The 16,428-nt window shown below is 40.6% G+C and overlaps 1 protein-coding gene across 1 annotated transcript in view; it reads right to left on the minus strand.

Moving 5' to 3' along the window:
• Window positions 1–7,750, minus strand: part of LOC147882908 (Ubiquitin-like superfamily protein) — a 100,554-nt gene extending 92,804 nt beyond the window's left edge. Inside the window, exon 1 of the mRNA XM_087400961.1 lies at window positions 7,395–7,750. Within this exon, the coding sequence (XP_087257087.1) occupies window positions 7,395–7,584 (190 nt within the window). The 5' untranslated portion in view covers window positions 7,585–7,750. The remainder of the gene's footprint in view (window positions 1–7,394) is intronic.
• Window positions 7,751–16,428: the final 8,678 nt, after the last annotated feature.

Consider the following 16,428-nt stretch of genomic DNA (forward strand, 5'->3'; position numbering starts at 1 on the left):
AGAGTCATGACCCTTGCGCGTTCGAGGTAAACCAGTAATAAAATCCATGGAAATACTTTCCCATTTATTACCCGGAATCTGTAAAGGCTGTAATAAGCCCGCGCTTCTAAGGCTGAACCCTGACAAACCCGGCAACCTACTACATAGTTCTCAATAAATGCACGCATCTTAGGCCAATAAAAGGTATGCTTCACAAGAGACAGAGTCCTATGTATACCTGGATGTCCCGCACTAGGAGCATCATGACACTCCCAGAGAATCTTGGATTTAAGGTCCAGAACATCAGGCACACAAAACTTTTCATTCCGGAACAGCAAGCCGTTCCTAATCATCCACTGACCTCCCGCCGCCTGTATCCTAGGTGGCACAATCCGTGAGTCCTGGTCAACCATGGAGCTCCCATCCTGGACTCTCTGCCAATAAGAACTGAAATGACTATCAGTTGCGTATAGCCCTCTCAAGGATTGAAATAGGTCTGAGGATATTTCCGTAAATGACAAAGCATTTACAAACTTAACTCGACTTAAGGCATCCGCCACACTATTCAACGAACCCTTACGATAACGTATTTCGAAATCAAAATCCTGCATTAATTCTGCCCATCTAGCTTTCCTTCCTCTCAATTCTGAGCCATCACACACATACTTAATTGACTGGTGATTAGTCAATACAAGGAACTTTGAACCATACAAGTAGTGTCTCCAAACCTTAAGAGCATACACTACAGCATAAAGTTCCTTCTCGAGTGTGGGCCAACGATATTGAGTGTCGTCTAGCTTCTTACTCTCGAAAGCTACAGCTCTGCCCTCTTGGAATAGAGCTGCCCCAATCGCATAATCACTCGCATCGGCCTCTAAAACATAAGGCCGGATAGGATCGGGTAATGCAAGAACAGGTGCTTCCTTGATAGAAAACTTCAAGGTTTCAAAAGCCTTGTTCATTGCATCATTCCAAGAGATCGGCTGGGTAGACCTGCGTCCACGACCTTTTAATATGTTGGTCAAGGGTGCCGTGATATGTGAATAATCATGCACTGACTTCCGAAGAAATACCGTAAATCCTAGGAAAGAACGAAGTTGTTTCACAGTCTGAGGGATAGGCCATTCTAAAACCTTCTGGATACGATCCAGATCAATGCTAATACCTTCAGAAGAAATCTTGTGTCCTAAGTAAATGATCTCCTTCATAAAGAAGTCACATTTACTCATCTTGGCATAAAGCTTATGCTGTCTTAGAACAACTAAGACAACCCGGAGGTGTCCTATGTGATCCTCAAGCGTTTTACTATATACCAAGATATCATCTAAGAACACTACAACAAATTTGCCCAGAAAATCCCTGAACAAATCGTTCATCATCTACTGAAAAGTAGCAGGAGCATTGGTCAAACCAAAAGGTAATACGAGGAACTCGTAATGACCATACCTAGTCCGGAATGCGGTCCTATCTATGTGTTTAGCATAGATACGGATTTGGTGATAACCCGTACGCAAATCAATCTTAGTGAAATACTTCGCTCCGGCCAAACGGTCTATCAAATCATCGGAACGAGGTAAAGGATAGCGGTTCTTAGTTGTAACTTTATTTAATCGTTTATAATCTATACACATTCTCCAGGAAGAATCTTTCTTCTTTCTTAAGAGGACAGGTGCACCCCAAGGTGATTTACTTGGGCGGATATAGCCCATATTCAGGTAATCCTGAAGCTGGATAGCTAACTCATCCTCCTCTACCTGGCTCATCCTATAAGGTGGTACACTGATAGGTTGAGCCCCTGGGACTAAGTCTATGCGATGATCTACTGCCCGTTCTGGAGGTAAACCTTCCGGCAGTTGAGCTGGGAATACGTCCTTAAAATTATCTAACAACATTCTCAATTCACGGTGTTCAAACACACTTAATTCATTCTTGTTAATTACTGAAACAACAAATGAAGAAAGTGGAATCAAAACACACTGATAGACATCATAATGAGAATTGTTTAATATATTCCGAAGCTGCATCGCAGATACAATAGGCCCCTGAGAAGGGGGAATTTTATCACACTGAATACAAAATTGGGTGTCCTTATCTACAAAAGAAAGCGTATGCTCCGTCCATCCGATCTGAATATTGTGTGTTTTAAACCACTCTATTCCGATCAACAAGTCTACATGCTCCAGATGCATAACATAACATGTAAGAGCTCCCGTGTAGGCCTGAATCCGGATAGGAAGCGCTTCAACCTTGCGATCCCAAAACTGCTTCCCAGCTGGAAGCTGCACCTCGTAGGTGTGGTCGCTAGGTACTGTGGACAGCCCCATCTTCTGCACAAATTTGTAATTAACAAAATTGTGAGAGCTGCCCGGATCAAAGAGAATGTGAACCTGTTGGTCCCTAACTTCTCCATAAACTCGAAAAAGATCATGGGAACCAAACAACGAAGTATTGAAAGTACAATTACAAGAAAGGGGGCAGGTAATGACATTTACTAAAATACCTATCATCGTGACTTGGTTTGCTCCCTTGGCTGCGATACGTGGACCCGCCTGGAGCTTCGGTCCTAGCACCAACTTTTGGTTCTTCCGCTTAGGACACTCATTCTTTGTGTGGCCCCGCTCCTCGCAATAGAAACATCGGCCTTCTTTCTTGAGCCTGAGAGTGCGAAGGAAATGGGCCTTACCATTCTTTGCTAGAGTTAAGCTTTTCTTGGAGGCGTTGTCCGTAGACTTCGTCTCCGCAATACCAGTCGTATGCTGAAAGAACTTGCGTTTGTTCTTTCCACTCGTATCGGTAACTGTGGTTGCCTTGGTACCGGCCATGGTATCATCATATATGCGTGCATATGTCATGGCCTCCTGCAACGTTGTGCACTTGTTGTTCTTTATCTGCAACTTGTAGGAGTCTGGCAAACCATCCACGAAGAAACCTAACAAGGTCACTGGATCCATTTTAGTGGCCCTCGTTTGCAGATCCCTAAATCTTTGAAGATAAACTTCAAAGGTCAAGTTTAATTTTGACATATCGAGGGCCTTGAGCTTGCCAACGATATCGTAGTCATCCTCCTTCTTCAGGAACTCCTTCCTGAAGATGCCCTCAAAATCTGTCCAAGTATCAGGCTTAGGCTGGAGTTCTTTCCACCATAGCAAGGCTTTACCTGACATAAACCCTCCTGCAAGCTGGATCTTTTTCTCACCTGGATAGGGGTGGAATTGGAAGTGTACCTGCCACTTGTGCAACCAAGTGTCAACTACCTCCTTTGTTCTTGACTTTTGGTCACCCGGAAAAGGATCTGGAGTTATATTCGGGCCTAGCACTGAAGCCATGGCATCCACATGCGTGAGTGCCTGTACATTGCTAGCCAGAAGAGTGAGAGTTGCTTGTATCCCCTGGAGTTGCTGTGTCAACCCCGATTGATTAGCATTGACCTGCTCGAATTTGCCATCAAGAGCAGTCGTAAATTCACTGAAGGCTTTTTTAGTTATCAGGTCGTCATAGAGACCCTGATCCTCCTCTCCCACAGGAGTGTAATCCAAGTCCTGCTCTCCCATGGTGAACTCGGGATTTTGAGCATCAGACATGGCTGAAATCTGATTTGAATACAAACTGAGAGAAATAACTGACTGAAACGAAGCACAGAGGAGGATGGAGCAGAAGAAAACCGTCCCGAATGATGCTGACGTGGCGAATCAGAAGCCCACGAATCTCGAGACCTCTCCGAACCCGAAACCGGATGCGTGAGCTGCTGGAGTAGCTGTACGGTCTGCTGACGCAGGCCGTACGGTCGCTGACGTGGCTGTACGGCTGCTGACACAGGCCGTACAGTGCTGACGTAGCTGTACGGCGTCCGTACGGTCTGCGGGTACAGGTGCGCAGTCGGGGTACGCAGCAGCAGGTGCAGGGCTGACGCAGATATTCCGTACAGTCCATACGGTGCTGATGCAGAGCCTTCGAAGGCTGTCGCAGGCTGACGCAGGCAAGGTACGAGTGCTGCAGTCTGCTCGATGCAGAGCAGCGCTGGCGCAAGGGTCGGATGAGGCAGGCGGGTGCTGAATTCGAGATGATGGCTCGAAGCTCTAGGCTGCTTGTGGGTAGGCTAGTACCCTGCCCCCACCTATATAGGGTGCAGGGCAGCCTTATTTGGAAGCTGAGCTTCCAAAAAAGGCCAAGCCCCTCTAGCTTTGGAGGGGTGCTTTTTCGAAAAAAGCACCCTATGCGCAGGCTGTTCGCAGCCTGTTGCGCAGGCTGTACTCAGCCTATTGCACAGGCTGACAAGCCTCTCTTTGCCCCTGCCTACTCCGTACCATCACAAGCGCCACTTCCACGCCTCCCTTGCTGCTCTTTTCCGCCCCCTTCTCCTGCTTTTCTGCTCTCTCTCCCCTTCCTCTAGACTTCTCTCACAGGCCTTCAGAGATCTCGATTTTCTCTCTCCCCTATTCTTCTTTCTTTTCTAGATATCTCTCCACCCCTTCTATCCCAGGTAGCCAGCAAAAAACGCAGCAACAAATTTCGAAATTTAGGGCATACCTGGAAGAGAATTCCGTCAAAAATTCTCGCATCAGAAGTTCCTACCTCAGGAGTTGGCTCTGATACCAACTGACACGTCCCAGCACTCCTGAAACCCCTGATCTGCAAAACAACCACACACAACATCAGAACTGAGCAGGCTGCTCACCACCCAACCGTGACATCTACGGGATGTAATCCCGAATCAGAAGATGTCCCCTCCGAGCCACGAGCTGAGCTACTGGCACGAACTCCCAATCAGATCCAAACCAGCCTGGTGTCCCATACCACCAGGTGGCGCTGTGAAGCCCTGGATCTGCCACTGGGCCTTGGGCTACGCTAAGATGCAGGCGCGCGTCCGCGACTCAATCCAGGATCAGACCTAGCACCTGGGAACGAGACTTGCTCCCAACTGCACACTGAGAACTGAACCCCCTGGGCCTCCTTTATACACTCGGGCCCCGGCGCCAAAAATAGCGAAGACCTATAAATAGTTCATACCCTTGCCACTCAACCCGAGAATCAAGCCTGCCTAGCTCTAAGCCTCCCCAGGCTAACCTGAGCTAGTTCTATGTACCTAGTACACGTTAGATACCAATCCGTGCACATGACAGGAAGCCTAGAATGCTGGAGTGGCATGGCAAAAAGGCTGCAACAGCCGCACAATATCTAGCATCAGAATGCCTTATGTGGGACCTTATAAGCACCCAGATGCGAAAGAGGGAGAAAAGTCTAATGCTGTAGCAGAAAAATCAGATATAAGCAGCATACTAGAGCTACCATGGACAAGGAAGAGGGCAAACTTATTCTTTAGGTGTGGTGAGAAACGGACAGGGAAGAAATGCTAGGGCTGCCAAATTTAGCATAATCATAGTTCTCTAATGATGAGGAGTAGGTGGATGCTCCTAAGATCCTCGATGTGACCCACACGGAGACAGATGGAGCAAACGATTCAGGGCAAACTATAAGAGATTGCTTCGAGTTTCCTTTTCACCCAGGTCGTGCTACATGGAATGGAGTGTGTGCCAACACAAACATGGGATTCAGCTCAATGTGGGTACTCCATGCCAGACTTCCAGAGCTATGTTTGTTCAACCCCACATTGCTAGTCCCTTGGATGCACTGACTATGATTTTGTAGGATAACTCTTCGCCCTGGCTATGGGTCCCCCATTGAAATTGTTCTCAGATGTGACTGGATGAACTCTCTTGGAGAGTTTATTGTTGATCTGAATGCCAGGACTCTCCATTTTGCACCACCTTGGATCTCAGTACCAGTTCCCAAAAAGCCAACTTTGTAGAAAAAGTTTGTCTGGAAAAGTATAGTACATCAAAGTAGTAATCAAGCCAAGGAGGCTAGGATAATTGGTAGTGCTTCCCCTTATGAGTCGAAGAAGATTTCAACTAAGCCCGGGTTGCCATAGGGGATACTTTCCTTTCTACTCATGCATGGCTGAAATGGTAATTTCAGAATGCAATGTAGGAATTGATGAGATTCCCAGGACTAAGGACCTTCAAATCCAGCTAGTGAGATCCTCTCACAGATTAGAAACTGTTTTATTGTGTGTTTCCGTTTCTTAAGAATACACCTGATAATATCCTAACTAAACCCACAACAATGGATTAACAAAGATGAAAGGGCAAGTTACCCAGCACAATGTCATTGTATTGATTGACTCAGTGTCAACGCACAACAATATTAATTCCAAACTGGTAGAAAAAATGAAGTTGAAAACCAGCCCATTTGATTATGCCTATACATCCGGATGGCAGATGTGAGTCCAACTGAGGTGTGGAACTAAAGGGTCACACTGTTGGAGCTACGTATCCAAGACTACGTGGAGATGCTGAATTTTGAAGTTACTAGACGTGCTCATGCTAATGTAGCTCTCAGAATGACGTGGCACCCAAAAGAAAAATCCTGTTGTGGATTGACAGAAGCACATCTACAAATTTGATTGGATGGTGTGTTGTGTATTGTTTGAAGTGAGAAGGATCTTCCTCAAGGTCCTTTGATCACAACTATGGATGTTCCAAAGACTCTAGTTGAGTTTTTGTTTCTTTGTTGTGCATTCGTTGAATCCTGCGTGGTTGCACGGTAGCGGTATGATTTTGTATATATTGTAATGGTGTAATTTATGCTTGGTCTTGACTTCTACCCAAACTCTAAAAGGAAAGACCAGGGACCCCATTGTTGTAATCATCTTGGCAGTTTTCCTAACCACGATTCCACGTCTCTCTCTCTCTCTCTCTCGGCTGAACTCACATTACACAATTGCTGCAAAGACCCCTCACTTCCATTTTAGAAACAGCTGCTCACAGAACTGCAATGGCAGTTCAGAGAAATAGCCCAAAATCTAATAGGGCTGATTTCCACCACCCGCCATACAAGGAGTTTGCACTCTTATCTAACGAGAGCTCACAAAGGGCAAAGGGTTTAAATTCCATCTCCTTTGTGATAACTACCTTGAAATACAGCTGCTTCACTTTCTCACTTAAGCTTTCTGCTCCAATCGAGATGAATTAGAGGAATACCTTTTCCCCCTACACTTCAAATTATCACAAACTGAAATAGGCACTTCCTTCTACACCCCCTTGCCCCTCCCCTCTACAGCAGCTGTATATGCAAAGGATGCTTGAATTCAGTAAAATTAGGAACAAAACTAGTCAAACTAAAAATTTTTAAGACAGCATCAAGATTCCCAAGTGGCATGCAAAAAGTCACTTGAGAATAGAAAGCCGTGCGAGTGAACGGCAGCATCATGGGGTGGCTAGCTTGATTCGTCACTAGAAGCAAAAGTTCAACGAGTTTACTCTATTACCCTTGTATAGCAGAGATCAACACAAGTCTTGATCAATTGTTTTTGTATGAATGAAATTCGAAAGCCGTTTTGGATTTTTAATAAATACCAATGATTGTATTATCCATCTTCACAATGGACAGCTTCATGGCACTGCCCAGCTCAACGCTGATAAGCGTATCGATGTCGGCAAGGCTAGGATTTTTGGGAACATCTGCGAGGATGGGATCATCGAGGAGGGTTGCGAGGATGGGTTGCAACCGAGCAGCTTTATCGTAATCCCGGATTCTTGAGCCCATGTCAAATCCTGAGCTTCACGAGGCTTGCAACGTCATTTTAAGGTGGTCTACGAATTTTCGGCCTGCCCTGGGGGGGGAGCTTTAGCAACGATTACGAATTCAGAAAGCAGAAATTCGTTCTTTTTTATTTGCTTGCCATGCTGTAATTTTCTGATTGGTTTGAGCTGTGAATATTAATCGGTGCATGCAAAAGTAATGTCCCTCCACGTGGCTTCATGTTCTTCAAGTTGGTGCATGAAAGTTCACTAATTGATGGAGCACCATTCCGCCGCAGGTCTTCCCCAAAAAGATGCGAAATGAATTTTGCAGTGCAATCAGTATTCTGCTGTGAACAGACAAGAGACTGAAAGAGGAGCAAGAGGGGAGAGCGGCCGTATCTGATGCAGCTCTGCACCAATTATTAGTCAAAATTTTGGTGCAAGCGGACGAAAGATTGAAAGAGAAGGAGCAAGCGGGACTGGTGGAGCCTTTAATAAGAGAGACGGAGCGCGCTAGCCAAAGCACCTGCCATTGAAGCTGGAAATAGAGGCAATGCTGGAATTTGGAAATGTTGCATGTTCTGTAATTAAATCTATGTGCCAGTCGATATTCTCTTCTTAATGCACCGTATTGTTCGTGATTAAGCCCTCGAATTGTGATTTCAACGATTATTGGATTAAGTGAGTAAAGAAGTCGGTGGCTTGGATTGCGATTTTGATTTCCCCTGTATGATGCTCTCTTCGTTCCGTCCATCTATAAATTTCGTATGATAGCTACCTCATCCGCACCCTTCTTCCAATCGTTCTGATTTAAGTGGAAACAAGCAATGGAAGGATCGACCGAGATGATGGAAACCTCCAGCTGTGCCTTTGAGAAGGGTGGACTTCCTTTCTTTTTCTTTGCCCAACTTCAAACATCCTTCCTTTCTTTTCATTTTCTTATTCTTCTCGATTGCGCGCAGGACTAGCGAGAGCCTGCACTGAACTGGTACCAGGTCCTATTACACCAATATCAGACAAACACCTAGTCAAGGTGGAAATGAAGCTGCCAAGAAACTGAACGAAATTCCCACAAGTAAGTACTTCAGATGTGCGTGAAGACGTTATCTATTTCGAGCCTGCGATATCTACATTTTTCCTATGTCTGGTTTTGACGTTCCTGTTCTTTGCATCCTCTTGTCCCTTCCCTGCTTTCATACCACAGAGATACGCTATTGTCAATTTCCCACATTTAAAAAAAGCTACAGTACATCGTCTTGTCCATTCTCTGCTTTCATATACAATTAAACAAAGCTATAGTACTGGCGATTCATTTGTCGTTGCACTCATAGTTTTGCAAGTATGTTAAATCAAATTTAACCAGTACAAAGTTTCTGTGTAGAAGCTCCTCCCTTCTATTGCCTCCGTTTCGTGGACTCTTCCCATGTCTTCTTTTTCAACGCACGTTTGAGGGCAGATTCTGTTGGGTATCTTCGATTTGATGGGTTGATGCATTGTGTTGATGTGTAATCGTTTGCGACCCTATTATCTATGTGTGTTTTTAGTCTGCAATTGCGACCTTCCTGTCAAAGATTAGCACTTGACCCTTTGTCCTCCTATTGATCCAAAATAGGGAATTAATACATTCCTGTGTCGTTGCGACCATCCGCTCAATTCGCCAGCAAGCGTATTTGATTCCTTACTCGGAGAATCAGTGCATAGATTGAGGAGGATTGTATGGAAGCCTGATTTAATGCATTGTTTATTTTCTCCTCTGCAAAACTTATGACTTAGAGCCCGTCTTCTATCGATGTTCTGTTTTGCAACATGATGTTTAATATTGTTCAATTTTGTGCTCATGTTTTTTGTGGGGAACAAAATCGAAGTTAATCAAGGTTAATCGTCCTCTAGCGTGGTATTATATTGTGCCCCATCGTCCTGTAACGCTTTGCGTATGTTTATTGGCTATTTTAATACAGTTTTAACTTTTTATAGAACTGCCAGTTGTATAATCTTTGGTTTTGCAGTGACATTTGCATAGGCTCACGAACAAGCTATTACTGCAGCTGCCTTGAAGCTATTCTTCTGTTTTACCACTCTATCCTCACCAAATTCACTCAATCAATATTTTCCATTCTCTAATTTCTCAATCTTTGATTTATATTTGCAAAATGTATTAGTAAGCATCAACTTGCATGTGTTTTTTCACACTTTGGAAATTGCAACAATCATAAAAATGTGTTCAGATATTTTCTGCTTCATTTTTTAAAAATGAAATGGAATAGACATATTTTGATTGTGGAAATTGGTTGTAGGGATTCCTACAACTTTAGCATGTTCTTTTATGAACAAAAGTCCATCTCTGCCCGCTGCAAAGTCAACTCCTCCTATTTTTGCTTCTCCAAGCAGGCCCCCTAAAGAAAATCTTTTAAAAAATTCCCCTATCAAAAAAAGCCCACGTTGTTCTTTGAAAGCTTCATTTCAAGAGGTGGCACAAGAGGCATATGCGCAAGGTTCGTTTTTAAATATTGGTTTTGTGTTCTTGAATTTTATTTTTTCCCGAATATCTTATAGCTTTGTTTTTTTTTGTTGTCCTCAGTGAAGAAGCTCATATGCGACAACCCAAAATATGTTAATTTTAAATCTACTATCACATCATATGTTCAATGAGAAACAAAAGTAAAACGTGAAAAACATATGAGGAAGTCAAAATATTATCCTAAAGTAAATGTTAAGGATGTTATAAACATTGACTCTGATTGAATCAAAATTATCCTCTGATATTTGAATTGAATTGTATCATTTGTTTTTGGATGCTTTTGTAATGCTTAAATCTTATTAATTTGTTTTAGAATTTCTATACATAATTTCATAAGTTAATTGTATTTTTCCTTATAATGCAATATGTGTCTCTAAGTGAAGTACTTTGTTGTTAGGTTGTACTTCATATACATAAAATTATATGTTCATAGAACCCTTGCTTAAAATAATGGATGCAAAAATAAAAGAAGTATGGATTGTGCAACCATCTGATTCTTCATTTATTAGAGTAAGTGCAAGGTTTTTCTTATTTTTTGTTGCCTATACTATTCTTCTTCGAAAGCTTAATTCTGTCATATGTTAGCAGAGCAAAAGATGATCCAAATATAAAGTGAAATCGTTGAAGAAAGTCCACAACTAATGCACGAGATGAAGCTGAGTTATGAGACCACTTTTCAAAATTTTCAATTGTGAAGGTATAGTTTCCATGAATCAAAGTGAACATGTGCCATGGTGTATTTATTGTTTCCCATTCTTTTGAAATGTTGCTAAAGATTGTGTTAAGTACTTGTTCATATGAAAGACTTGGAAAGAAATGTAAGAGGCATATGAGAACATTCGTATTCATTGGATGAGAAACCAAGAATTTTTTGTTATGGACTAGATGTTTTTGAAGAAGAAGTTTGGAAATGTCCATGCTGTTTATGAAAGTATAGTTACAAATTCCAATAAAATTTCAAATAGAAGTTTGAAGGACTTGCATACGAAAATGTAGATCGAATTCAATTTCATAAAGAAAGGTGTACATCATGCATTTGCATCAAATGCAATAACAAAGCCAGAGCTATTAATAGTGAAGCTTCCACTAGGTTTAGTAGTCTTGAGTTTTACTCCTAGCCATCATCAAGTCTTCTTCGTACAATTGTAGTAAGGGATAAGTCAACCCAAGAACAATGTCAACATATGCGCCTCGAATATGGACAGGCACTTGTTCACCTCGTTGAACAATATCGCATGTAAGAGAAGGAACTAGCTCAATCGTTTGAGGGCTTTGGCATGAATAGCAATAGGGATGAAGCGGATCCCTGCTCACTCGAACACCTCTGCAAGCCTTGCAAACGTGGTTGATCAAGTCTGCGTTAACATTTGTAAAGTGTAGAATACCAAACACCTGTGCCAACAAAAAACATTTGTTAGCAATGGCAATAAAATAATTAAATTACTTGGAAAATTGGAAGTATGTACCTTCGTTCCATAACCCAAGCGAGAAACTTGGCTCTTGAACGTACTCTTCAAAGCATCCTTTGTGGGTTCATCAGGAACATCTACTAGTATTGTAAAGTCAAAGACACAAATGGTTCCTTTTGCCTTCAACAAGGATACATTCTTGAGAATGTACATAACCACTCCTTCTTCATTGAATTCTTGTATGAGTTGAGTGAGAGTGGATTTCCTCTCATTCACAAATGATAGCTGCAATGTCAATAAAATTTTGTTTCAATAATAGCAAGACATTCAATTCTGTTTGATGGAAAGAAGTAAATAAGAAGTGCTATAAAGGGAACTTATTGCTGCTCTATCTTCATCACGAGGTCCATCTGCTACAATGATTTGGTCACCCATTCCCTCTTCAGTTGCAACTTTGATTATCACAATTGCAATAGTCCCCATAACATTTGCAACTGTGTACTTGTGAAAATTGACCATTTCAAATGCCCAAGGTACATATGTGCTCAATGAGTGGTCAGGTAGCAAATGAAGGTTTCCATCAAATGGTTCTCTTTAATAATGCAAGTGGTGGCATCAAGAAGCAAGGAAAACTTAGATGTACCACCTTCCATATTACCCCTTGGTATAACACTAGCCCCCTCAACCCTATAAAATTCTCCAATTTGCAAGAAGTTCACAAATTGGTGAATGTATGCATTTGGTATGAGTAATGTGGCTATGTGTGAACAATACCTATCCGTCAAATCTCCTTTCAAGTAAATGGGGTATTTTGGATTTAACACTTTGTAAGTGGCATACTTACAAAGTAATTTACCTTCGAAGACAAATCTATGTGGTGCACAATCAGATAATTGAATAATACTCAATGAGATCAATGAATTTCCCCTCCCTACAAAGTTTTCTTTAGATGGAATGATAGCTTTTGCTATGGTTGCATTGTGTGGTGAGGGTACAAACTTTGAGAGTCCTCTAGATAAATTGTATGAATTACATTTAGAAGCCAAACGTACTTACAACAAATGGTCTTTAGAAGAGGACTTCCTAATAAAAAAACTTATTGCACAAAATCCTATGCTCTCAACTAAAGAGATAGCTACTTTGTTTTCAACTAGCACTTTAGAATGCAAACACAACAATAATACAATTATGAACAGAATTTATAAGTTCCAACCAATTGTCTTGCAACCACAAACTCTTCCTTTGAAATCAACTTAAAGAATAGAAACATCTACGATTCTCAACAAGAAGTCATTGGACAAAAGAGAAAAAGAAAACATGTTTCATACCAGCAACAATACTTCAAGAAGATATTGGATACTCCAACATTCCCATGCATATGTTGTGGATGGTTAAAGTTCCAAAATAAAATGATCAAAGTAAAGCCACAACTACTAATATTTCTTCAATCAAATGAAATAGATGTGGCGAGCAGTCAATCTTGTATTAAGTGGTCATGTGCACTATGCTACAAAGACCTTAAAATTCAAAAAATTCTGCCACTCTCTTTAAAGAACGTGCAAATGGTTCCAAAAACAAAATTCACAAACAATCTAAATGATATAGAAGCATGCTTAGTGTCAATTAGAATACCATTTGCTCAAATTCGACAACTATCATATGAAGGTCAATATGGATTACATGGAAGTGTAGTAAATGTATTTGCTAACATTGATAGGGCTCAAAGAGTGCTGCCAAGATTTCTTACTACTTATGATACCATTGCTGTAGCACTGAAGTGCAAACTTTCATTCAAACATAATTACATGAACGGTGTCATGAGACCAACATTTATTATGCTAGCGTTGAAAGAATTACTATCAAGTCCCTTATATAAACAAAACAATGTTCGTATTAATGATCTTTGGGAAAACATGTACAACTCATTCTAGCAACTAAGCACATACATGCAAATCAAGTTGAACACTTCAAGAAACAATGGAACAACAAAACCTTGATGAAACAATGGAAGAACAACTTCTCACGGATACTTTAGTCCATGGCATTTATACAAGCCAACAAGTTGTTGACTTTGAAGGACAAACTATTGAAATTGCACCTTCAGAAGGGCTTTCACCTTTAAGCATCTTCAAAGACAAATATTGTGAAGAGCTTTCATGTCCTATGCTATTCTTTGGAAACCCACGATAGTATAACATTCCTAAACATATCTCCTACCAAGATATCGCAAGGTGGGATCTCCAAATGTAGACCGTCGATTTGCTTTTTCTATAGAAAACCTCTTCTTCAAAACAATGAAAATTTTAGTGAGACAAGTTCTATCATCATCTTGGGTTCGCATGCGAAAAGCACAAACAAAAGGAATAGCGCTACAAGCAAAGGATGCTCTATTGGATACAAACATTGAGAAAATACTTCATTCAAACATAGGTACCGATTTAGGCCCCCCAACCTTCTTTGTAACACTATCAGCAGCAGAAAAACTATGGGAACCATTAATCGAAGCCATCAAAAAAATAAGATTGGACCCGCTAGAGGAAAATGCAGATTCACAAATGAATATTCGCAACTTGCTTCAAGCAGATCTCGTCACCACAACTCAATATTATGTCCACAAATTCCAAGCACTCAATAAGAAAAGATGAAACAATTCTCGGGAAAGTTAGCAATTTCTTCTTCGTTACAAAATTCCAAAATAGAGGTAGCCAACACGATCATGGACTTTTGTGGATTCAAAATGCACCCACTTTTGGAATATCTTCTAATGATGAAATCGAAACTTTTGTTGACAAATACATTTTGACAAACATTTCACTTTTTCCATGTGATAAAAAAGAAATTCAAGTACACAACATCGTAAAACATGCTTCAAGAAAAAAAATAGATGTTGATTTGGTTATCCTAGACCACCCGTGTATACGACAAAAGTCTTAGTTCCATTACAACATGACCTACGAACAAATAACCTTAAGAAACAATTTCATTTAATTAATTCAATTTTACGACAAGAAGACACACAAAAATTAGACTACTATGCATACTTAGAAACTTTGAATATGATAGAAGAAGAGTAGATTTTGGTATTGCAATCATCTATTTCACAACCTATAATATTCTTAAAAAGGGAACCAAAAGACATTTACACCAACAACTTCAATCCTACTCTCTCCTACAAACACTGATATCCAATTCATTCTTAATCCTCATGGCACATCAGCCTACTGTACATCTTACATGACGAAAGTGGACAAAGAGACCACTCTAGCAGTTCAACATGCACTATCACAATGCATCGATTCCAATGCACCACCTAACGAAAGAATAAGAAGAGTGGGTAATGCAATCTTGAATACTCAACATATAAGTTCACAATAGGCTGTATATCTAGCACTATACTTACCACTCTCCACCTCAACAAGGCAATTTCAATACATTAATACCAATCCACCAGAGAAAAGAACATTATTACTAAAGCGTAGAGAGCAACTCCAACACTTGAATGCCAAAAGCACAAACATTTTCTTCGATGATGTTATTCTAAAATATTTGAAACGCTCAGAAAATCTACATAACATTTGCTTGGCCTCCTTCGTTAGCAACTACATAATTTTTCGAAACACAACTAAAAAAAGGAAAAAAGGAAAAATCATAAGATTCAACAACTACAGCCAAAATAAATGCCCAGAAGATTACTATAGAGAACAATGTCTTCTATTCCTTCCATATCACAACATTGAACCAACTCTTGAAAACATTACCTCCACATGGCATGATATGTACAATGACAACAAACATATAGTAGATCCAAACAAAATACAATTCAACAAACTCATTCCAAAAGTACCATCAAATTCAACAACAACAACAACTACTACTACATCCAGTGATGTGGAAAGAAGCAAAAACATTGGAAATTACGACATTGGAATGGACTTACCAAAGAATCCACCATCTAAAAAGTATGTCAACAACAATTTCTTAACATACAAAATTCAGCCAAACAACTCTCCATCAAAATCATTCCATTTGTTCTTAACTGGAAACGCAGGCAAAGGGAAAACATTTACACTACTCACCATAATGCAAGCGCTTCTGCAAAACTACTCGCACAAACAAACACACAATGTCCACTATCCAAAAGTTCTTCTTTTGGCTTACACTGGTAAAGCTGCTTTTAACATAGGTGGGACAACTATCCATGCAGCATTTCATCTTCCACTAATGGCATCCCACTATACAAGCCTCTCTACAGAAAAATTACAAGAACTATCACAATTCTATCAAGATCTTAAACTTGTTGTCTTTGATGAAGTGTCATTGATAGGACATATCACATTAGTTGCAGCGAATCTACGCTAGCCAGAAATTAAACACAACCACCTTCAGCCATTTGGAGGACTTGATGTTTTATTGTGTGGAGACTTATGCTAAGCTAGCCCCACAAAAGATGCATGGATCTTCATCAACCATTCAGCACAAGCATGAATGCAAACATCGTTATGGAAAGATAATGTCTTCCAATAAAAGCTCGCAACTCCAATGCGTCAATCAAACATGCAATTCATATCTATATTAAATAGAATTAGAATGGGAGATCATACACAAGAAGACATATCCTACATTAACAACAACTATCTAAGACAACCATTACTCAAACAAAACATTCCACACCTATTCTATACTAATGCATCAAAAGATATTCATAACAAGGAAGTGTTTCATTTGTTAGAGAATATTCTAGAAGCTATTGACAAAAGACACAAGACATGCAGCAAGACCATAACAATCCCTTCAAACCCAAGTCAAACTGCTAGATTACACAAAACACTACATTTAAAACTAGGAATGATAGTAGAAATATGTTCAAGAAATCTTGATATACCAGATGGTTTGGTAAATGGAGCAGATGGAATAGTCAAACACTCCACTACAAGAAATG

Source organism: Dipteris shenzhenensis, chromosome 29 (genome assembly GCF_047967505.1).
Source record: "Dipteris shenzhenensis isolate YYH24624 ecotype China chromosome 29, Dip_SZ_1.0, whole genome shotgun sequence".
NCBI lineage: Eukaryota > Viridiplantae > Streptophyta > Polypodiopsida > Gleicheniales > Dipteridaceae > Dipteris > Dipteris shenzhenensis.